At 44.6% G+C, this 24,868-nt stretch overlaps 1 protein-coding gene across 43 annotated transcripts in view; it reads left to right on the top strand.

Moving 5' to 3' along the window:
• Nucleotides 1-24,868, top strand: part of PPFIBP2 (PPFIB scaffold protein 2) — a 159,386-nt gene that overhangs the window by 77,705 nt on the left and 56,813 nt on the right. For 34 of the 43 annotated variants that reach the window (XM_086340282.1, XM_086340260.1, XM_086340257.1 and 31 more), the window contains 2 exons: nucleotides 10,225-10,317; nucleotides 14,477-14,590. In XM_086340282.1, the coding sequence (XP_086196408.1) occupies nucleotides 10,225-10,317; nucleotides 14,477-14,590 (207 nt within the window). Of the gene's footprint in view, nucleotides 1-10,224; nucleotides 10,318-13,773; nucleotides 14,591-19,180; nucleotides 19,559-21,133; nucleotides 21,988-24,868 lie in introns of those variants that run through there. The other 9 variants (XM_086340277.1, XM_086340271.1, XM_086340280.1 and 6 more) reach the window with 7 other exon arrangements.

Raw genomic sequence — 24,868 nt, 5'->3', positions numbered from 1 at the left:
CCCTCACCCTTATTTTTTAAGGTCTACATTTTCCTAGTTTCTAAAAAGCTTGATATGTGAGTGGTGGTCCTAAGCTTAAAGTATAGCCTTAGTGACTTGGACATCTCCCTGGGCCTGGCAGCCATGGCTCCCTTGAGATGGGTTTTCTGGATTTGATATGATCCCCTTGACTAGGCAGCCTGGAAACATGACTGGAGCTGTCTCACTGGGGAGCTGACTGCTTTAGGCTTTTCCCACACTCATGCCCTCATACCAAATGACACCCCCATGCGACCTCTCCTTCACCCCACTTGACTGTTCTGGAACCAGCTCTTTCCTCATATTCAGTGAGGTGCCATGCTGACAGGAGGTCCCCTAGGACACGCCCCCAAAGGAATGCTGCAGAACTGCCCTCACTCAACACCCCTGAGGATGTACCAGAGCACAGGAAGAAGGCGCACCCTCCCAGCAGAGGCCAGCCAGCCCGTGAAAGTCAGACTCCTGGGGATTCCTCATGGCCTGCATCTGTGGCACTCACCCCCTCCAGAACTCTGCAGAGACCTAATATGGCCATCCTTTGGCCAAGCTACTCAGTACAATGGAGGGACCAGGCCAAGAGTGAGCAAGCATTGGGGAATCTGACTGTCCACTAGAGTCAGAGGGTGATGACTCTGAGGAGGCTGCCAGGGGCCTCAGTGGGGGTTCAGCTGGAAAACTCATGTTTAACTAATTGACCTGAGTTTCAGATTGGAACAGAAAAAAAATTTAAGTATTTATGGTCAGTCATTAACTATTGAAATTCTCTTTGTGGTGATCATAAGCATGTATGTAGCACGGAGGACTTATAGTATGGTAGGACATGACTGAAGTGACTTAGCATAGCGTAGCATAGGATGCTCATAGAAAAGAAAGACTGTGGCCATGTAGATATGACTCTGAACATGGGCATGTTTTCAGGGACAATGGAAAGAACAGGTTCTCAGCTGTTGGCACCGCAGGCATGAATCCAGAGCTCTTAGCTAACAGTGGGTTCTGTTGTTCCTTAGGCACTTTGTTTCTTTCCAGCCCCAACGCATTTGGGTTATTGTTCCCTTGGGTTGTTCAAATCTTTAGATACTTCATAGGTGTCTATGGGAAATGTTGCCTTTTTTTTTGTTCTCTTGCACAAAAAGAATGAGTTAATTAAAGCCGACAGTACAAGGGATGAGCTGTATCTAACTATGTTTTGGTCTTTTAGCTTAAACAAAGCCATTTAAATGAGTTCCATGTTTCCACGATCATTCAAAAACTGTTTATATTACACAAAGGAAGCATTAGAGCAGCATCTTGCTCTGAAGAGCACTGTGTGCATTTATTCCCACACGTCTTTGTGTTTAATGACCTAATTGACCCTCTGGGCCCCTCTGTGAGGTATGACTTCCTCTATTTAAGCTTGAGATGAGGTGACCTACCTGAGCTTGTGCATGGTTAATGCAGCCTCGCCTCCTGATTATTCTCAGCTGTCATTCTGCACAGGAGGTTCTGCATTTTGGAGGAGGAGGCTGTAGGAATTCTGTACATGAATATGGAAGCCCCCTCCCAACAATCTCCCCGGGGACCCCCTGCCTTGAAGTCCAGATTAGCAAAGGATGGGAGCAGGGAAGCTGCAGCTTTCAGACCTGGCATTTGTACAGCTATATAGGGCATGTTATTCTTTCAACATAACTTTTTTTTTTTTCAACATAACTTCTTAAACATGTTGTTAGGTATTTTGTGTTCTTTTTTTTTGGCTGTGCTGGGTCTTTGTGGTGGTGCGTGGGCTTTTCTAGTTGCAGCACATAGATTCTGCAGTGTGCAGGCTTGGTAGTTGCTCCGCAGCACGTGGGATCTTAGTTTCCCGACCAGGGATCGAACCCATGTCTTCTGCATTGGAAGGCTGATTCTTAACCACTGGACCACCAAGAAAGTCCCCGTTTTTGTAGTCTTATTGCCCTTCATTTATTCATTACCCATCCACCCTGTGTCTTTTAGCCCTAGTTTAGATTCCTGTTCCTTTTTTTTGTGCTTTAACCTATTTTTCTTTATTTCATCTCTCCTCTACACACATCTAGTTGATGCCCACAGGCTTAATGCATCTTGTATTATTCCCTTCTTAACCTTCTTGCTCTACTGGAGAAGTAAGAATGGAGGCAAACAGGTAGTGGAAGTAAAGTCACCTGTTTCACACACAAAGGAGAATGGGTGCCTCTTTCATCCCCATGCATCCCACACAGACACACCCTGTGCCACAAAGCAGATCCCTGTTAGCCCTTGATGATAATCCTGGTTTTAACTATACTTGGCTCTGAACTGACAATTCTTTCTTAACAATTGCCAGTTCAAGCAATTCAGGAAACAGTAGGCAGAATCCCTTTGTAATTCAGTACTATATCCAAGTAGCAGGAATGCTTTCTAGTAAGTGTGTTTCCACAGGAGTAAATTTCACTTACTGGACTGATCACCATTTGAGACAAATGCTTTAGCCAGGACTTTGGTTGCATGTAACTGAAACTTGGTTTGAGCCACTATAGCCCAACAGGGGACCGACAGGAGACCAACAGGAAGGGCGGGGTTATATCATTGTCTTTGGACAGCAAGAACCAGGGTGAGAATGCCATCAATCTCTTTCGTGGCTTTCATTTGTGTTTCCATGAACGCTGGCTTCATAGCTGACTCCTGTCGCAAACCAACTTCCTCCATGTGGAAAAAGACATGGCCACGGACAACCTCAGAGCCTTCTAGCACAACTGCCACCATTTTCTGTTCCTCAGTTTAAAAATTCAGAGGAAGGGTTCAACCATCCAAGCTTCGCATCAGAGGCTGGGAAAGGTGAGAAAATCTCCAAGAAGATGGCAGCCCTCACTTGTGCCAAATAGTTACAGCGAAGGTAATGATCCCAGCCTGTGGTTTTCTCTCCGCAAGAAAGCAAGAGGGAAACTGAGGAAACAGCTAATGATGAGGGTTTGAGGGGGCATCTTAAATGTTCTCTGATAACTTAAATAGCCCATCCCAAATAAAAATGCAACACCCCCAAGATATGGAAAACCTGTGTTATTTCTCAAGTCTGCTAACATCCAGCTCTTGGTGCATGAGGAACTTCACCAAGGGTAAACCCCATATTCACTGACCCATGGAAGAGGTAGGGGGCAGGACTCAGATTAAGCTTTGTGTAGCCCCAAATGCCCTTCCTATAGAGACTCTGCTCATGCTGGAATCTTGGTGGTCAGTCCTATGCTTCCTGGGCCCGTACAGCCCTCTCTCCACCCTCCCACTTCTTTCCTAATGACTGAGGCTGATGAGCTACCGTGCTCAACTCCATGACCCCCAGCCATAGATCACCTGCATGCCTGCTCCCTCGTCATGAAGCCGCTCTCTTCCGTTTAGAGATGGCTTAGAACACAACCCCACTCTAGGCTGTTGACTGCTGGAGCTGTACATTAGGCCTGCCCAGTCCCAGCATCAACAGCATGTTGGGTCTTCTAGAAAGAGAGCCACAGCCTGTAGGAGTCAAGATGCTGTATTGTCTCTGTTCCTGAGGACTCACCAATATCATTCTCAAGGCCTGGGAAATAATTTTTTTTTTTAATCGAAGTATAGTTGATTTTATAATGTGTTTCTGTTATACAGCAAAGTGATTCAGTTATATAGACACAAATATTCTTTTTCAGATTCTTTTATAGTTATTACAAGATTTTGAACATAGTTCCTGTGCTATACAGTAGGATCTTGCTGTTTATTGGTTTTATGTACACTAGTGTGTGTATGTTAATCCCCAATTCCTAATTTATTCCTTCCCTCCCCCCTTCCCCTTGGTAACCATAAGTTTGTTTCTGTGTCTGTTCAGTTGCTCAGTCATGTCCAACTCTTTTCAACCCCATGAACTGCAGCCGTGCCAGGCTTCCCTGTCCTTCACTGTCTCCCAGAGCTTGCTCAAACTTATGTTCATTGAGTCAATGATGCCATCCAACCATCTCATCCTCTGTCACCCCCTTCTCCTCCTGCCCTCAATCTTTCCCAGCATCAGGGTCTTTTCCAATAAGTTAGCTCTTCACATTAGGTGGCCAAAGTGAGTCTGTTTATGTTTTATAAATAGGTTCATTGGTATATTTTAGATCCATAAGTAAGTGATATTATATGATATTTGTCTTTGACTTGCTTAACATGATAATCTCTATGTCCATCCATGTTGCTGCAAATGGCATTATTTCTATCTTTTTATGGCTGAGTAAGACTCCATTATAAGAATATGTCATATTGGAACCTCCATACTGTTAGTGGCTGCAGCAGGTTACACTCCTATCAGTAGAATCGGCAGATTTCTTTTTCTCCACACCCTCTCCAGCATTTATTATTTGTAGACTTTTTGGTGATGGTCATTCTGACCAGTGTAAGGTGGTGCCTCATTGTTTTTTTCTTTTTAAATTTTATTGATTTATTTAAGCCTGTGCTGGGTCTTTGTTGCTGTGCCCAGGTTTTCTCTAGTTACGGTGAGCCAGGGCTACTCTCCAGTTGCAGTGCATGGACTTCTCATTGCAGCAGCTTCACTTGCTGAGGGCACGGGGACTCGGTAGTTGTGGCACGCGAGCTTAGTTGCCCCGTGGTATGTGGGATCTTCCCAGAGCAGGAATCAAATCCATGTCCCCTGCATTGGCAAAAAGATTCTTAACCACTGAACCACTAGGGAAGTCCTCATTGTAATTTTGATTTGCATTTCTCTGTTAGAGATGTTGAGCATCTGGGGAAGATGTGGTATTCCTGAGTTGTGTTTTATATTTCCCTTGGAGAGATCTGGGTTTTACAGGATGGATTCCTTTATCCAAGACTTTGCCGAGCTTCTTGATAGCAAAGCTTTGATAGAAGCAAAGGTGGCTTGGCTTCAATAGTCTTGGCTAAAGTTTCTGTGCTATTGACAATATACACACAAGAACACCCGTGCTGATTCATTGCTGTGATATGAGAGGGTGTATATGTCACTGTGGCATCCCTCAGTAAGAGATGCGAGAGGAATGGCAGCAGCAATCTGCAGTTGCCGCTTCGCTTCCGCAGGATACACAGGCCCCGTGCCTTCACGATATCTCTTGGTCCCACAAAACATTATATCAGGTAACTAACATGAATTGTAGTTTTAAGAATAGCTATAGTCATGGAAAGTTTGGATGAGAAGATTCAGTTTTCCCCTCTGTCACATTTGTAGAAATAACCATCAAAAGAGAAGAGGAGAAAATTTGATCAAATATATGTGTAGTACACCTTAGTACATCAGAATTTCATTGTATAGATCCAGCCTAGGGGCTAACAATGAGTTGAACAATGACCTCTTTTTTTAAAAAAATTATATTCATCAATGGGATGAGCATCCTTAATAAGGTAGAACTGTACAGAACTCTCTTTAGATCACTTACTGTCCCAGGTGGGGAGAAATAGAAACTTAGCATTTTTATTAGATTCCTTCAGAATTCAGTGTGACTTTCTCCTCCTCAGTGGAATGTTGACATGGTTCTCTCTCTCTGACTTCATGCATGGAGAGCTGGGCAACTGCTCTACCACTGATTTACCTAATAGAGAATATGGACCAGACTTTTCAGAGACTCCCAAACCTTGGAATCACTCAGGGATCCAGTTGATTATCTCAGTATTGATCCAAACCTTCTACCGTAATGCCACTGTTATAATTAAGGAAGCAGGTGTACCCTCGGACAAGCAAGCTCTTCTTACAGTGTGGCAAAACAGAGTTGTGTCCCAACTCTGTCTTTTTAATTGTTTTTCAATAATTTTCATAGCCATCTGGCTTTTTAATGCCCTGATGGTACTGACATTTTATAATCCAAGAATGATGCCAACAAGTGACTGAACTTATTGCTTAATTATTGGAAGGCAGAATGCATTTATTCACTAAAGCTCAAATCCACACCTTTGGCTGATAAGTGTTGGCATTCAATAAGGTGATTCTAAAGTAATCTTCTTGGCCCTGTTTTCTGATGCTTTCCAGGTTCTTCAAGTAGAAGTGGTATTTTATCCTGGTCTGTGCCTGGTTAAGGTTTGTGTGCAGTTTTTCTGAGAGCTGTCAACCTTATGTGGAAGAGAAAACATAGGACTTTGAACTTTACCAAAAGCAAAGGATGATAATACAGCAGACTTCTGTCTGGGACATTGTCTCACTGCTGTTTATTTAATACCTTTTAAAAACTTGCTGGAGAAGAACAGTGACTTTTGCATACTATATGAGAGGAAGATGCCCTGTTCCTCTAGAATGGTGACTTGGGTCGAGGGAAGGACTTTCCTGCCATGAGCAGCAGTTACACGGGCAGGCTGCCAGCAGAGGACATGCCCCTCAGGTCCGCTGTGTGTGTGCTCAGTTGCTTCAGTCGAGTCCAGCTCTGAGACCCTATGGACTATAGCCCGCCAGGCTCCTCTGATGGGATTCTCCAGGCAAGAATAGTGGTTGCCATTTCCTCCTTCAGGATATCTTCCTGACCCAGGGATTGAACCGGTGGTTCTTAGGTCTCCTGCATTGGCAGGTAGGTTCCTTACCACTGTGCCACCTGGGAAGCCACTCAAGTCTGTTGGGGGAGGAAAAAAGCTCCTAGAACTACTCTTCTAGTTTCTCAAACAGTGCTTCTAGCTTTTGAAATGTATTTTAATTACTTGTGTAAATATATTTTTGTAAAAAGCTCAATTATTGTGGTTAAAGTAAAAACCAATCTTGACCAAACCTCCCAGTCTTAGCTATTCATAGCCCAGAAATTTCCCCAGAAGAGAGCACTGTTAAGGGTTGTTCTGTAACCTTCCAGACAGTTGATTTATTTTCATACATATATCAATACTTATGGAACTGGATAGTATTTTTTTTAATATTTATTTTATTTGGCTGTGCCTGGTCTTAGTTGCAGCATGTGGGATCTAATTCCCTGCCCAGAGATCGAACCTGGGCCCCCTGCATTGGGAGCCCAGAGTTTCAGCCACTGAACCACCAGGGAAGTCCCTGCACAGTATTTTTTCTAGTATCACACTGTATGATTCTTTGAATCTTGCTACTTTCACTATCCAGTATGTCTTTTATTTGTAGGATGGTTCGTAAATACCTGCCTCATATGTTAAGATGCTACAAGTTGTACATAATATGGGTGAACTGTAGTTTTTTTTTTTTAATCCACTTCTCTATTAAAGAATATTTAGGTTCATAGAGCATTTTTAAATATTATACTTTAAGTGAACTTTCATACAATCCCAATGTATGAAACAAAATTTATACTGATCTGCTCCTCAATTAAGCTATAACAGAGAGCTTACTTATTTAATATGTAGTAACTTAGACAAATAATCCATTTGTGCCTTGTCCATACATTTTGCACGGCAGTTTCTTTCAGTGTAAAATTAGAATAAAAATAGCACCCTGTTAGCAGAGTTGTGAGGAGCCCTGCTCTGCGGTTCCACGGTGATCTCATACGGCTTATGGCAGAAACCTGTCTCGGGTTTATACTGACCTGCCAATGCCAAGAGGCACCCAATGTCTCCTTCTGGAACTGACCAGAAATGGGCAAAGTATGTGGACCGAACTCTCTTTTCTCGGTTAAACTTTTCAGTCTCTTTGACCACTTCATAACTCCTTGGGAATTAGAATTACTAACCTAATCTATCTGAGAAGGCAATGGCACCCCACTCCAGTACTCTTGCCTGGAAAAATCCCATGGATGGAGGAGCCTGGAGGGCTGCAGTCCATGGGGTCGCTGAGGGTCGGACACGACTGAGCGACTTCACTTTCACTTTTTGCTTTCATGCATTGGAGAAGGAAATGGCAACCCACTCCAGTGTTCTTGTCTGGAGAATCCTGGGGATGGCGGAGCCTGGCGGGCTGCCGTCTATGGGGTCACACAGAGTCGGACATGACTGAAGCGACTTAGCAGCAGCAGCAGAGTTGTGGGAAGGATTAAATGAATTAGTAAATGTAAAGTGGTCTCAACAGTGCCTGGCACATGGTGATCTCTGCCTTACTGCCTGCTTTGGGTCTAGAGCACAGTGCTTGGACCACATTGTATTGGTTTCCATGGAATTGCTTCGATCTCTGGCCCATGAATTGACTAACCTTTGACCTATTTGAGAGCATCGTAGGAGAGCAGTGAGTTCTGCTTGGCTCTGTTTATTGTGAGGCTATCACCATGAATATTATTTATCCCACTACACAGAGTCTCTCTGTGAAAAGAAGGGAAGTTTCTCCCTTCCTTAGGAAGAGTTCTCTTCTCCTAGAGTCACCTGGAATTTCTCATACTAATCTGTGCATCTTTTAAGTCAATTGTGCTTCCCTTTTCCCATTGGCTGCTAGAGTGGATTCAGATCTTTTTTTTTAAATCTACTTCTATGACTCTGTGCATGCAGTTTGTGTATTAACTGAATTTACGATGTCAACTTCCTGACTTTTTTTTTGTCAACTAGCTGCTTCTCTGGGTGATTGTGTGTAGATCTTTTACTGCATGAACACACCACTGCATCTGACAGAGGCCCGGGTGGTGAGGTAGTTTACTGAAGTCTTGTGGAAGGAGCCTTCTCTTCACCTCCTGCGGGACAAGTGGCAGGTGCCAGTGCTGGTGGCCCTGTGCACGTGCTGACTTTGGCACTGGGTTTGGACATGCACAGCTTCACTTGGATGCCTTGGGTCCTTCCCATTTTCTCTCTCCTCTGAAAATCGCCATCATGTGAGTTCTTGGACATAGAAGCAATTGCCCTGCTGTTAAGAACTATTTTCCTCTCTCGTTAGGTTCTGAGAAAAAGTTGGTTATAATTATATCTTTGAATACTAGTCAGTGTTTGACCATGTGATGACTGGAATATGGATTAATGGAATAATAATAAACTGCTGTCAACACAGAGAAGCCTTTGGTGATTGTCAAGGCCCTTTGTTTATGATATGAAAGAGCGTCCGTAACAATGGACAAGAGGCAGACTGGACAGGAGCTGGAGGAAGAGGCAATGGCAGGGGTGCCCTGTCTGTCTGGCCTGTGTCTGGCACAGCCGCCCTGGGAAATGGCCCCTGAGCTCGCCCTCCCACTGTACCTTCAACAAACAGCTGGTGCTTCTCTCACAAGTGACACTCCAAGGCTTGAATAAAGAATTCTTGTTCCCTGTTTCTTTTTTAGAACCAGGCCTGACTCCACCACCTGCCATCACCTAGGCAGTGCACTGGGGAAGGGACAGGACAAGGGAAGGAAGGTGATGTCTTTTCTTAATGAAAGAGGATTGGAAAGTGCAGTCTGAAGGTTGGAATGTGGTTCTGATTTGGGCCTTAAATTCATTGTGAAGGAAGGGTGTGTGGGAGATGCTGGTCCACTTCAGTTCCATTAGCAGCCACCTCCCTCCTCCCTGCCTACAACCAGGGCAGACACACCCAGAAAGTGACTGCAGCTCCTGTCTCTAGCTCAAGACATTTTATTAGATTTGCCTCTCCTTTGCTGTATCAAACCTCCCTCACCTCTGATTTCCATGGTTTCTGGCTTCTTTGTATTTCCTGTGTTTTCCTTCTGCTTGGCCCTGGAGATCCCTCTGGCTGTCATTTGGGTTCTTCTCAGGATGTTTCATCTTGGCTTACTCTTCTCAGCTCTAGCACTGCAGCAACTCCATGTGCTACCCTGGCTGTCACAGCCCTTATTGAGGGGTGGGATTGTCCATTCTCAGAAGGGAATATGTGAGTGGATGAAGAGCCTTGCAGTTGATATCCCTCATCCTTCATGCTCTCTGCAATGTTCAGGATGGATCTGCATGCTGTAAGGTGTGTCTCGGCTTTGGAGAACCCTGGCAGGAGAGTCAGGAGAGGAGGTCTGTTCCGGAGTTGTTCCCATATGGTTCCTTGGTGAATGGTATTAGCTCCCTGGTCTCCTCAAAGAGGCGGACCCTTATTGCTGTTGGTGCAGCTGGCAGGCTGTGCCTCCAACCAAACCAGACCCAACACGCCCAGTCATGTCAAGCACCGCCGAGTCTGGAGTTCATGAAAGCCTCTCTAGCCAAAGGTGAGGTCATCCAGGGGGTGGTTTTGCCAACTTTCATGGCACACCTATCGCTGGCATCTAGTCTGGTCCTTGTTGAAGTGGTTTCGACATCTTGTGGTTTCCTGTTGAGGTGGGTTGTTTTGCATAGATAATCAGTGAAACTGTCTTCACCAGTTGCATACTTCATTTGGAAGTTGGTAAGATGTTTTGCCAGCCTTTTAAGTGTGTATTTTTTCCTTTTCCCCTTTAGTCCCAGGTAAATCACCACAGTGCTGCCGGTAATGAAACGTATCAGGAACGCTTAGCACGCCTAGAAGGAGATAAGGAGTCCCTCATATTACAGGTGAGTCCTTTCTGGTGGGAATCACTTTGTTCTGTTACCTCCAACTCCCGCATTGCAGTAGCTGCTTTAAGTGGGAGGGAAGTACTAAGGGTTTTCTCTGTGGGGTATCTCCTGTTCCCAGAGTGTATGTTTCTCAAAAGACTTTTCCTGAAACAAAGCAGAAAGTAACTGGGGACACAGTTTAACTCTGACCTTGGCTTTGGGAGGCTGTGAATGGATTCATTTATTTATCACAGACGGGGAGGCCTGGCGTGCTGCGATTCGTGGGGTCGCAAAGAGTCGGACACAACTGAGCGACTGATCTGATCTGATCTGATCTGATGAGAGTACTTGCCTCTATGCACTGGAAGCTCTATGACCAGGCTGATTAAATGGGGCCCTGTCCTCCAGGAGTCTTGCAAAGGAGATAAGATGTGTCTCCATGGCATTAGTAAAATAAAGCCTCTTTAAAAGCCCAAGGATGGATGTGTACAGGATCAGTCTCAATTCATCTGAAGTTGGATCCAAACTGATCACTTTGAGCCCAACCCCCCTGGAGCTGTTAACATGGGTTAATAAGCCTTTGGTGACTCTCTTACTTTGAAGAAAAGTGAAAGTGAAAGTCAGTCATGCCCGACTCTTTGCAACCCTATGAACTATAGTCCGTGGAATTCTCCAGGCCAGAATACTGGAGTGGGTAGATGTTCCCTTCTCCAGGGGATCCTCCCAACCCAGGGATAGAACCCAGGTCTCCCGCATTGCAGGCGGATTCTTTACTTTGAAGAAAGGAACTCCACAACTTTTCAGAAACAAAGAGTCAAAGATAGTTTCGGGTCTGAAAACTTGCTTCGCGTTCTGAAAAGCTGAGTGCTGTTCACGCATCAGACACTGTGACTGATGATTTGGAGAATAATAAGACTAATATCCTAATCCCAGCTCCTAAAAAGCTTGGAGGTTGGTGGTTAAGACTGATAGTGGAACAGAAGGGAGGAGGCAGGTGTAGGATTCTGGGTGTCTCCCTAGACTGTGGCCTTAGCTTAGAGCACTAGAGTTCATACTAGTGTTTAGAGGCTACAGTATGTTTGGCTTTTTCCCTTCTATTTTACCTTATTTCTTTATTCATTTCACTTTATTTTATGAATGGAAGTATTGATAGAATATACGATTATTTTAGAAACTTTGGGACATCAAAAAGAATTTAACACGTTGGCTTTTTCTTCCAATCTTTTTACTTCTCCTGTCCCCCTATTTTAAAAAATTAAGCTCAGGCCAAATATACAACTACACAATTTTGCATCCAAGGATTTTTTTTCTTCACTTCATTGATTTGTTTATTAAAAAATATTTGCATGCCCACAACTCAGTAGACACTGGTTTTAGGTGCTGGGGAGGTAGCTGTGAAGAATATAGACAAAGTCCTTGTCTCGAGCTTCCATGCATGTGTGAGTGTGTATGTGTTCACAATATATTTCCGGTGATGATAAATACATGGAAGAAAATAAAGAAGGATAAGGACTGTGTAGTCAGGGAAGACTTCCCTGAGAGGAGGAGACCTAAGGAACCGGGGAGGGAGCCCCATGGAGACTGGGAGAAGCACATTCCAGGCAGAGGAGGTTGTCTATCCCGTGCACACCCTGAGGTGGGAGTGATCTTGGTGTGTGCGAAGAACAGGAAGGGCCTGTGTGGCTGGAGCTGGTGACCATGAAGAAGCCTGGGAAATGCCTTCAGAGAGGTAGCTGGGGCCAGATTATATAGAGCAGTAGAGTGCAGATGTTTTGAGGGGTGTGTAATTTTAACCTCCATCCCAATGACATGACTAATGAAAGTGTCCAATTTAGAATTTTGCTACAAACAGCATGAAATTGCAAGCTATTGAACCAGGAACCTTCATGGCTGAAATAAGACATTCCTATTTAGAGTACCTGGAGAAGGAAATGGTAATCCAATTCAGTATTCTTGCCTGGAAAATCCCACGGCCAGGAGGAGCCTGGCGGGCTTCATAGGGTTACAAGAGAGTCAGACACGACTTAGCAACTAAACAACCACAGCGGTTTAGAGGACTACAGTTTAACACAGAAGTACTCTCGTTGATAGTTTTAAAATCCCAAATTCTTGAATAATCCTTATTAAAATAATTCTAGCATAGTCGGGAAGCTGCTTACAAGAAAAGTCAGAAGTGGATTGTTGTTGTTCAGTCCCTAAGTTGTGTCCAACTCTTTGTGACCCCATGGACTGTAGGGTGTCAGGTTCCTTCTGGCCATTGTAGTGGTTTCTATTCCTCCAGGAGCTTGTGGACAGGCTGTCAGAGTTGCTCTTACGTGCTCACCCCTGTCTCTAGAGGCTCCATGGAAGGGGCATGGCCCCCAGCATGGGAGAGCCTTGCTTAATTCACAAGGCAGCTCAGCCAGACCCAACTCACTGGAGCCCTTGGTCCAGAACGTTCTCCTGGGTTTACCCGCAGAAGAACAAGGGGAATCAGACAGGACAAAATTTGCTGCCTCCAGAATTAAAAGCAAATAAAACCGAAGTCTTTTATTAATATATCTTCATTAGAATGTACCTTCTGAATGCAAGGATTGTCATCTTTTTTTTTTTTCCCCTTCTTCTTCTTTTATATCCCCTCAGTTTCTAAAATTATTTCTAGCATGTAGTAGGGGCTCAAAAAATATTTTTCTTGAATAAAGGTCACATTTAGAATCTACATATTTCGTCCCAATTTTCTACACCTTTCCGTTCATAACTTAGACTGAATATTCATGTTCAGAGTATTTGTAGCCCTGTGTATCTTGAGTCATATGAGTAGTTGGCCTACAAGCTATAGGAGGCCAGAGACCATGCATTGTTCTTCTGGGTACCCCAGTGCATGACCCCACAGTTGGTACAGACTCTTTAGGTGTCAGTCTTCACAGTCAGATTAATCACAGCATATCCTTCCCAAACAGAAACTCTGGGACCCAAGGAGCAAAGGCCACCCCTGGAATGCTACTGTTTTGAAAGTAGAGTAAGTAGTTGGAAAGGCCCAGACTGCTGATCACGTTAGGCAGCAAGGATAAGGTGCCATTTTGGGATTATAATCGAAATGTTAGCACACCATGCATCAGCTCCAGGAATGTTTCAATGATTCATTAATCACTTAGGAACATAAAAATGAAAGACTTAAAGCAGCCATATTCATTAAGATTAGTTCCTCTGTAAAAGGGAGCCTTATAATTCATAAATTTTGTCTAAACACTCATAAAGGAATTCACACTAAGGCTCATGCTCCAGCTATCTTTCCTTTACAGACTGAGAAATAATTTACCATCATGTATATGTAAATAGCGATGAGTCAACCATTGGTTAAAAACAAGAAGGCTATAGAGGATTTCAGTTTACCAGTACTTGATTTCTTTATTTTGGCAGAGGTTTCTCAGGCGCTTTCTTCCTCTTTCTGCTCTGAGTCACCTTTTAATAACAAACAAGGAAAAGGGTCCTGAGGCTGTTTGCTGATAGAAAAGGCTATGAAAATCCTCTCAATCTGTATTTCGGGTGCAGTTTAAATGACTTATTGTAAATGGATTTTTATGAACTAACAATTCTAATAGACAGTCTCACTGTTCTTCAGAAAGACAGTTGTTTTCCTGCCACTGTCTATGCAGTGTGGCTTGTATATATTTATGACTTAGAGTCATGTTTTGGCCTGTGAAGCGCAAAAACCTCTCTGCAGCCAAGTGTTGTCAGTGCTAATACATGCCCTTTACATCCCACATTCCTTAATTGCTTCAGAAGCCTTGCCTGATAGGTGAGCGGTCCTCACACCCTGATGAGAGGGGGAAGGTCATTGGCTCATCTGCACAGAAGTTTGGATTGTGCTTCCACGTGAAGTGGCAGAAGCCCTGGCAAGCCAGCCGAGAGAGCCCTTGGAGGCACAGGGAGCCAGAGTCTAGCCCGGAGGCCACTCTTGTGGCTGCTGGGTGTTTTCCCCCTGAGTCTGTCAAGAGCCGGAAATGTGACCGACCTTGTCAGGGTGGTGGCTGAGACTTCCCGGCCAGGTAAGAAAATAACCTGGGTTTCCTTCATCTAGGACATTTCCACCACCTGCCACCCGCCAAAAAGAACGGTCATTCTTCTCGCATCCAGAGTCAGTGGTGTGTGGGGAGCCAGTCCTGATCCTCAACCTGTGCTTTATCTCTTGGGACAGGTGAGTGTCCTCACAGACCAAGTAGAAGCCCAGGGAGAGAAGATTCGGGACCTGGAAGTGTGTCTGGAAGGGCACCAGGTGAAACTCAATGCTGCCGAAGAGATGCTTCAGCAGGTACGGGCGGGTGAGGCCCAGGGCCTTGGGTCCTGCCGCTGCTCGTGTGGGTGAGCCCCTTTCTGGGTCCAGCTTGAAGAGCTCCCTGCTTCCTTTCCAGTCCTGCCTGCAGGGACGGTTGGACGCCCAGCTTGCGGTGTTTACATAGCAGGTGAAACCAGAGGGGGAGGGCGGGGAAGGGCAGGCCTGAGAGGAATAACCTGTCGGGCTGGTTCCACAGATCCCCAAGGTACTTTCTCCAGGCCTGGTTTAGTGAGGAGCTCTCGGCTGGCAATTCCCCCTCATCTTATCACGCCAACCACATGGGACACGTTGGCTAACTCCTCGTGACCAAGTAGCCCACGGTCCTGGCACAGCCCTGCTACCGCCTTTGCCCTATGAGTGGCATCTGGGGTTTCTGAAAGTCAGTGAGCTTATTTTGCGCCTCTTTCCACCCTCACTCTTCCCCTACTTGCTCTGTGTGCCTTTCTTTGATAAAATTGACCACATTATTACATAAATAATATTTTAATATAGTTTAATATGTATCAAAATGAAAAAAAAAATTAGCTGTTCTTTTACCATTCAAAAAGATCTCTTAAATGTCTTCTTGTTTCTCATCGGTCCTTTTAGCTATGTGTACATATGATATACAAAACATATTTGTACCAGAGATATGATTTAGTTCTCAGATTTTCTATGCTTAACATCATAGAGGGAGTGTTTTTTTTTTCCATTTTTAAATGTTGCTGTTGTTGTCTTTACTATCACTTAAAGATTTTTTTTTGGTAAAAATATTATAGTTAATTGACTTCCTGAACAATCTGACCCCATTGTAAATAATGAGCAACAATTTTTAGGAAGAGGTGTTGAATTTTTGTCAAGTGTTTTTAGAATCTGTTGAGATGCTAATTAGAAGTTGTATTTTATGAACTAATGTGATATATCTAGTTAATAGGTTTCCTTAACTTGCATTATTTTTGCATTTCAGTTATTTTGAAAAACCATTACTGAAGTTTATGTGTGTATACTTTATAGCTCTTGGTATAGTACCTGGCACATAAAATGTGCTCACTAGTTATTTAAAGAATGAAAGTCTTTATTTTAAAATGAGTGGGTTCAATTAGAAGACTGCTTATAATCCTTTCCCCCAAGTTCTAACTTTTTTTTTTTACTGGTCAGCATAAAATTCAAATTATTTCTCTACAGAATAGTAATGAACACAGGCTTTGACTATAACGTCTGGTCTCAGGATAAGTGTCTTATTTCCCAGGTATTAGCTTTGAGTGCATTTGAGGAACTTTAAAAAAAATAATCAGTATTTTTATGCAAATGTCTTTGTAGAAACTAGTTCCAACAGCTCTGAAACTGTTTTTAGTTTATCCTTTCACTGCTGATTAATAAGTTACCATGTTCTTGGCTTCATTTGATTTTCTGTTTAAATTCTGTGCCATTTCTCTTGCTCATCATATTCCCTGGAAATCTGAATAGCAATAGGAGTTCTTTTTATTTTTAAAAGTTGAATCTTCCTTTTGAAGACTCAGGAAAAAAAAAAAATAGCCTGGTGGAAAAATCTCAAATAGCAGAAAAGCATTTTCACAGGAGTGCATGGGACAACCCACTAGATTATATTTTCAAGAAGGCAGAAGGTGCAGTTCTGGGACGAGCACCAGGGAGGAAGATGACGGAATGCTGTTTAAAAAAAAAAAAAAAAGGAACCTAGACAGACGTAGACCAGGAAAACTTGCGTGTGGAAAGGAACGTGTCAGAAAAATGGCAAAAGGCTGATGCTTCAGGAAAGTCGTGCCTGGTGAGCAACCATTCACATAATCAGAGGTCACAACATGGTCCATTGTGGTACCTGAGCTCTCTGACCACCGTCCTTCTGCTCTTCCAGGGCCCCCCTACGCCCCTCTTATGACAACGTTTCTGCTTCCTTTTGAGTCTCTGTACCAAGAAGTTCAATGTTGGCTCCCAGCCCCACCTCAGGGAGGTTGCCTTGTCCTCCTAAGCATTATCCCATAGACTGGATTTTAGATGTTTAAAAAAAATTGTTGTTTTTCATTTTTGGCTGTGCTGGGTCTTCATTGGTGCACAAGGGCTTTCTCTGGTTGCAGCGAACAGAGGCTACTCACTAGCTGTGGTGCTCAGGCTCCGCGTGCTGGTGGCCTCTCGTTGCACAGCACAGGCTCTAGGGCGCAGACTCAGCAGTTGTGCACGGGCTTAGGTGCCCTGTGGCATGTGGAATCTTCCCAGACCAGGGATCGAACCCTTGTCCCCTGCATTAGCAGGCAGATTCTTATCCACTGGACCACCAGAGAAGTTCGGATTTTAGACTTTTTAAAACACTTGTAAGTTCAACTACCCCTTTCATCGTGTTTATATTCTAAATCTTCTTTCTTGTGTGCTGTGGGTGAGGTGGCAGTCATGTGGTTTGCATGTACCATAGGTGGATGTCTTGGCTTGGTAGATTTTAGAGGGTAGTAGGTCTTATTTGCTCCCTCTGGGGCTGAAAGATCTTCCTGAACTTAACCAAGTTATTTTTACGTCCATAACTTTGACCATGTTCTCTCAGCCTTCAAGGGTAAAATGAAAGCAGTGTGCTACTGCACTCCTCTCCTGGAGGATTCTGAGTTCAGTTCTTATGGGGCCTCTGAGGCACCGCTCCCACTCATGTTTGCTGGGCTTGGTGGTGCCTGAACTGGAGATGGTTGGGTTGCCAGCTCTAAGTCCCACATTGAATGTTCTGCATGTGCTAATGCTTCTCGGAAATCTGCTTGATGCTGTTTGAAAAGATGCTAATTCTTGCACCACAGTGCTGATGTAATGCCATCTATAGCTTGGAGTGTGTACATAAGTGTCCTCTTAATTGGGGACAGGCAGAGACTTGCTTGATCTGACTGTGATATCTTGGGCCCCGGGCTCATGGTAGAAGCAGGCATGACTCATGTCATTGAGGCAGAAAATGGACACAAACAATTGCCTCTTTCTGCCAGCCCTCAAGACCAATCTTGCCTGAGCCAACCTGGCCTCCTGTTAAAGGCCCAGGAGCTCTGAAGGAGCATGGGGCTGCTGACTGCACAGGGACACTGCTTCCCTTGGGGATGCGTTCCTAGCAGCCCTGCCCTTTGCACACATCCTGTCTGAAGTGGCAGCTGACCGCCCATGGATGCCCAGTATTGCTAGATATTCTAGTTTTCACAAGAAGCTGGGAATTCACATATAAGGATTTAAAGATTGGTCTTTCTATTTTAACATCTTACCGACCAGAGATATATTAATATGTCTTTTGTTACCTGAATGCTATTGACTCGAGTGTTTCAATATTATTCACTAACATAACAAATCAGCTGCAACAGGTATTAGTGTCTGTAAAAATTCCCAATAATGTGTTTAAAAAAAAAATTGGCAACCAATTTAATGGCAACCAATGGGAAAAAGAAAAAAGTTTGAAACACACAATATTTACCATCAGGCTAAACCTGGCCCATGGACCTCTGATCTTGATTCCAGACTTGGCCCCTTGGGCCAGCTGGAAGACCACTGTTGAGGCAGGGTAGACTTAAGGAAACTCATACTCAACCACGTAACCCAAACCCCGTGCATCCATGGGCTCCAAACCCCACTGTGCTGTCTCTCCCCACAACTGTTCTCCTGACCAATGTCAGCTTCCCTCCAGGACCCCAAGAGAGAGGAAGTTAGTTTCACACCCGACTTGTGAGCCAAGGACCCCCTCAGCCTGGTTTGGCCTGCCCCCTCTCCTAAGTGCTGATCTCTTTGTTGTTGTTCAGTCACTAAGTTGTGTCTAGTTCCTTATGACCCCATAAACTGCAGCATGCCAGGCTTCCTTGTCCTTTATTATCTCCCAGAGTTTCCTCAAACTCATGTCCATTGAGTCCCTGATGCCATCCAATCATCTCATCCTCTGTTATCCCCTTCTCCTGCGCTCAATCTTTCCTAGCATCAGGGTCTTTTCCAATGAGTCAGCTCTTCCCATCAGGTGGCCAAAGTATTGGAGCTTCAGCTTCAGCATCAGTCCTTCCAGTGAATATTCAGGGTTGATTTCCTTTAAGATTGACTAGTTTGATCTCCTTGCTGTCCAGAGACTCTCTCCAGCACCACAAATTGAAAGTATCAAATTTTCATCGCTCAACCTCCTTTATGGTCCAACTCACATCTGTACATGACTACTGATGTCTTAGCTCTCATCTGTTTTCTTCTACACACTTAACCATCTGGTCTCCAGAAAGGGAGAGCATGAAGACCTATAGGGATAGACAGGTGAACCAGGACCAAACAGAATCAGCACAGAGACAGGGCTACGTGAGATACACATAGATTATGGATACGTTTGAGGGCAAAATACTTCTTATCTGTAGTCTGTTGCAGAACATAGGGTGGGAACAGAGCATCCATAAGTACCCCTTAGGACTGACTGTGGTAACACCTACTCTGGTATGGTCTCTGGCTCACTGAGCATGTCTAGATTCCCCAGGGAACCTTCCTCATTAGGAAGAGACATTTCCCAGGAAATGTACAAGTGGGTCTTGTACAACTGGTCTGAATATGGAGCCCACAGGGCTGAAATTTGCCCCTTGGTTCCTTAACCAGGTCATGAAGTCCCTGGTGGCTTTTTCTAGAGCAGCCTCCGTTGGTTCTCTGGGAGGTTCCTCTGCCTCTGATTGCTGACCCTTCTCCAGAGGGTGATGATTTCAGGGAAGAAGCCAGTGCATTCAGTGGAGAAGAGCTTTCGTACAGAGCTGGCAGCCAAAGGGAGTACTTTCCAGAGACTGGCCGTCAGCAGATGTAATCAATGTCAAGAACAGAAGCCATGTTTCGTGCCAAGAAGAAGAAAGGATAAGGAATCTGAGGTGGGAGGAGGAAAGGCTGCTGAGCTCCTTGGAAGACGCAGTCCAGCTTTGGAGAAACTGGGAAGGACCCCTGGCTCTATTTCAGTCCTCCTACCTGACCTGGAGCTCCAGGCATCAGGTAACCTCATTTGTGTTGGCTGCCTTTTAGGTGAGGTGTGTGCTATGCTTAGTCACCTAGTCATGTCCAACTCTTTGCGACCCCACGGAATGTAGCCCTCCAGGCTCCCATGTCCATGCGGATTCTCCAGGCAAGAATACTGGAGTGGGTTGCCATGCAACTGATTTAAATGAAATTTAACCCAGGGATCGAACCCAGGTTTCCTGCAGGTGGGAATCTGCAGGCAGATTCTCTACCCTGTGAGCCACCAGGGAAGGTGACGGGTGGAGCATGACAAATGGAGGGGATTTGGAGTCTGCAGACATGACTTTGTACAGATTTAACACTTGAGATTGATCTGGATAAGTCAGTGAACCTATGTTCTTATTTACAGAGAATGAGGATGACAGTGTGGACTCTGCTCTGTCCACCTCTTAGAGCTGTAGTACAGCCCTTCCAGTTTTGTAAAAACTGGACCATCGCATAACGGCCAGGAGAGTGCAGGACCTAGGCTCAGCTCCAGCCCCTGAGTCGAGTGAGGGACCAGTGTGCCCAGACGTGTGAACACAGCAAAGCGTCGTCAGCACCCAGTTCATAAATTCCTAAAGAGCACCTTAAGGAAGGTATTTCTGCCTCAGAAAGGACATTAAACAGAGCTATGCACATGCTCCTGTGGAACACAAATCTGTCCGGGGAGACAAGGGCACTTGAGTCATGAGTGAAGAAAACAGGGATTTGCCAGTTATTCCCTAAAACTCCCCATGGGAGATTCATGAGGCAGATAACTGCTTTCCTCAGGTTTATCTCATTTGCTGTTGAATTTCCAGACCACAATGTGAAGTAGGTGCTTTGTCCCTTTTTACAGATAAAGTAGAGGGTCTGAGGTTCAGGGAGATGATTTAGTGGGGACTGAGTCAAATCCAGCTTGAGTACGAGCCCCTCTCCCTGAAAGAGTCTTCCCGGCAAGGCCTCGGCCTCTTACCTCAAAGGGCAAAGGGACACATTTTTCCTTTCAAGTCTTTCTGTGGCCCATACTCTCATTCTGGTTTCAGGTTGCCAGTCTGGCTACAGCCCTCCATCATTGGCCAGTAACTCCCTGGGTCAGGTTCCACACTTAAAGATGGAGGTAATTGCTTCAAGATGTGGCCCTTTAAGGAGAGCCTAGTTGAAAGGCAAGTTCTTTTTATCAGCCCCACTCAGACTCTGAGCTTTGGAAAAAGGAAATGACCGTTTGCTCTGAGAGGGAAGCTTTTTTTTTTTTTTTCATCTCCAAGAAGGGAGATGTATTTGCCCTTCTGGAAGAGATTACTGATCGTGGTGAAGTGAGGGGGGTGGGTGATAATTTTATTTATTGGTTTTCTTCCTAAAGTTTCATTATCCAGTTTCATGGCCCTTCATAGAAAGAAACACAAACCACCCTCGTCTCATACCACCCTCTATTTATCCCCTGCCTTCTCTCATTTATACAGGCAGCCTTGAAACAATCAGAACAGACGTTATGAAACCGTTGCCTCTCATCTCCAGCCCCCTGCCTGCTCATACTGCCCCCACCCCCACACATTATAGTAGCTGTGTGGTTGGGATAGATCCCAGCAGGCTGAGTAGGTGCCCAACCTTCTAGACAAAGAGGCTGAATCCAGAAATCACTCCAGTCTTGGGGATGGGCGCTCAGGATCCAAGAATGTCATTCTTAAAGGATAACCAGGATAAAAGAAGCTAGCAAATGAAAGGAAAAAGAAAAAAAGAAAGGTCAGGGGAATGGAAAGGGAGGATGGGGTTATACTGATGAGAGGATTCAGGGTGAGTCAGTGAGTTGAGAGCTGAGAAGTGGAAGTGTGGGCATTGGTCCCCGGAGCCAGGACAGTTTCTGTGTTCTGCCCGCTGAAGGCAGAAGCCACGTTACAGGCATGCAGATTCTTGAAAAGTAACAGGAAGATGAGGAAGAGGCGGCAAGAGTAGATTATTCTGTTCAGGGCTTGGCTGAGAGGGGAAGAAGGGAGTGGAGAGAGAAAGAGAGCCAGTGTTCACACTCACACCACACACAGAGTATGCCTGCCCAGTCCAAGAGCTAGGGAGCTGATGGTGGTCGCTGGAGGGGAAGGAGGTCAAGAGGGAAGGTTCTTTCAAATGTCAGAAATTTGATCATGTTTATAGCCTGAGGGATGGAAGCTGATGGTGAGGGAGAGATTAAATGCCTGTCAGATCGGATGATTAATGGCCCTACCCTAGAGTAGCCCAGACTTGGTGGGAACTTCCTCTAAGGCAGTACAGAGGTGAGGGAGGGCCCAGGTCCCTGTGAGCAGGCTTCACTCTGCTCTACCAGCTAGAGGGAGAAACAGGACTAGGACTCAGAACAAAGCCCAGCGCTACTACTGATTAACCAGGGAGTAACCTGAGTCTTCATTCAAGCTGAGTGAGGATGGCGTGGAGGACTGTTCAGCCACAGGAAGGTGGGTCAGGTGGGGCAGTTCAGAAGAAAACTCTGGAATCTATGTATCTTTTAACATATGCTTTTACTGTGCAACCTGAAGACTTACTGGGCTCGGGAGCAGTTCTTTTTTTTTTTTTTTTTTAATTGAAAGATGATTGCTTTACAGAATTTTGTTGTTTTCTGTCAAACTCGGGAACAGTTCTTAAGATGGTAGAACCTCACAGAGGTTCTGACGGTTGCATTCAGTCGTGTCAGGCTAGCCTCAGAAAGGAGGTGTGGGCTTGCTTTCTCTTAGACATGATTCAAGAGAGACAAATAAGGGATGATTCCAGGAAACTTTGAAACAGAAGGATGTAAGTTCAATGACTGATCAGATGATCTTTAAAAATCTTTTCAGTAAATATGAGGAGAGGTTATTTGAGGAGAAGAGGGGAATAGGGTGGGGTTTAGAGCTCAAAGAGAATGGAAAAGATTTGGAACAATCTCTGAAAGAAACCAGCCAGAGATGAATACAAGTTTTGCCAGGCAGTGTTGGAACATCAGCTGTAATTAGATAGAGTAAATTTGTGTGGAAACAAATTGGCATCATTAAGTGACTTTTACCAGCAGTTCTCAGGCCGTGGGGAGTCGAAACATAGGCAAAAGTCTTTGAGGTTTGGCACGGACTGGGCACTGGTGAAGCAAACACACTTCAGACCTAGGGGCAAGAATGAGTTGGAGGGAGAAATTTCTGGTGCAGAAATGGTACAATGGAAATGATAAGCCTTAAGGTATACGGCGGCTATGGAGGCAAAAACTGCATAAAGGAAGTTGATAAACTAGGAAAATAGGGAGTTATTAAGTAACTGGTAGCCGCAGAAGTTGAAATTAAGGATGTTTTGAGTAAGTAAAAGTGCTAGTTGAAAGGTCAGAGGATTGTGGCTAGAGGAGAGAATTTCAGAGTTGAAGATTTTAGAAGCAAAACACATACATTCTGGATCAAGATGAGGGTCAGGTAGTAGATGGTAAAGAATCCGCCTGCAATGCAGGAGACCCAGGTTCAGTCCCTGGGTTGGGAAGATCTCCAGGAGAAAGGAATGGATACCCACTCCAGTATTCTTGCCTGGAGAATCCCAGGGACAGAGGAGCCTGGCGGGCTGTAGTCCATGAGGTTGTAGAGAGTCGTACATGACGGGTGACTAAGCACACACATGGGAACTAGGATAGGGGTCGTAGTACACAACAATGGCTGGAGACTGCTGGGCCTGGAGATGAGGAGGTGGAGCTGGGCTGGGATAAGACTGGCGAAGGCTGATTTTGAGTTCAGGGACTAGGATGGTACTTCTCAATATTAATGACAAAGACTGGGGTGATGATAATGAAAGGGGGAAGCACATGCTAATAGATGCAAGCTAGGAGACAGTAGGTAGAAGTTTTACTAACAGTAGGCTAAGTGAAATTAAGCAACTCCAGGTTTCTAATTAAGACGTTGGTGTGTCTAGTTGAAATGTCCACTTGGAAGGTTAGTATGACCAATCAGAGCCCTGGTGTTATCAATTGGAATGCTATTGGAACTTTAATGCAACCAATTTGAACATTATCTTTGTCAACTTTAACATTGGTATGACCAGTTACAACCTGGCAGTTAAAACAGCCAGAGGGATTCTGGCAATAAAGGAAGCAGAGTAGATTCTTATCTTCAAGAGAGATGCCTTCTGAAGCTTTTTTGAATCCCACCTGTCTTGGTAGGATTGGGTCAAGATATTGTATATTGGGTCAATATCTAGGTCAGGATATTGTCTTATATCTTGACCACTAGACAATAGATGACTGCATAAATACCATCTTAAAAGACTCAAGTACTCCACAGGAGCTGTGTTTTTAACTCTCCTGTCCCTAGGCCTTGGCATCTGATAGTTGAACAAATGATTGAAGTCTCATGGAAGAAAATTTTCTCAGTTCTCAGCACTCCAAAGCAATTGTTACTATCCTGTGGACTATGGATAGGATTATCCTATCCTATCCTGGAGTTCTAGAATCATCCCTTTTTCCTTTTGCACTCATTGTATTCAATTTGCACACATTGTACTCAATCTCTAGCTGTGAATAGAACTTTCAGTTCAGTTCAGTCGCTCAGTCATGTCTGACTCTTTGCGACCCCATGGACTGCAGCACACCAGGCATCCCTGTCCATCACCAACTCCCAGAGTTTACTCAAACTCATGTCCATCAGGTCGGTGATGCCATCCAACCATCTCATCCTCTGTCGTCCCCTTCTCCTGCCTTCAGTCTTTCCCATCATCAGGGTCTTTTCCAATGAGTCAGCTCTTCACATCAGGTGGCAAAAGTATTGGAGTTTCAGCTTCAGGATCAATCCTTCAATGAATCTTCAGGACTGATTTCCTTTAGGATGGACTGGTTGGATCTTCTTGCACTCCAAGGGACTCTCAAGAGTCTTCTCCAACACCCCAGTTCAAAAGCATCAATATAGATAATATTGATCACCAATAAAGAATAGAACTTTAGGGTCTGAGTTTTATGCCAAAAATCACTCTGGCTTCATCTTCTTTCCTTACCTGCTTTAATTTTTACAACTTATTTTTTAACTTGAATTGTCTATTTGCAGATTGCCTCAAGTAGATGAAAGGACCAATAAATCTTGGGCCTGTTTCTTCATCTTGAAATAGGGGTGATAATGTTGACTGCTTAGTCCCTGGTGGGGGTTTATTGAGATAGTATATGTAAAGCACCCAGCAGTGTTGAGCACAGAGGAGGTACTCAGTGAATCTGTGTCCACCCACCCCTGCTCTCAACACTGGGCTCCCTTATCTGGCTAACTCCTCATGACCAAGCAGCCCCACCTTTGCCCTGTAAGCCAGCTTCACATCTGGCTGGCTCAGAAGAGCTGGCCTCCTCAGCCT

This window comes from Bos grunniens, chromosome 15 (genome assembly GCF_055505025.1).
Source record: "Bos grunniens cultivar Pamir isolate PY7600 chromosome 15, Bosgru_T2T1.0, whole genome shotgun sequence".
Taxonomy (NCBI): domain Eukaryota; kingdom Metazoa; phylum Chordata; class Mammalia; order Artiodactyla; family Bovidae; genus Bos; species Bos grunniens.
This window is presented reverse-complemented; position numbering and strand designations above follow the sequence as displayed.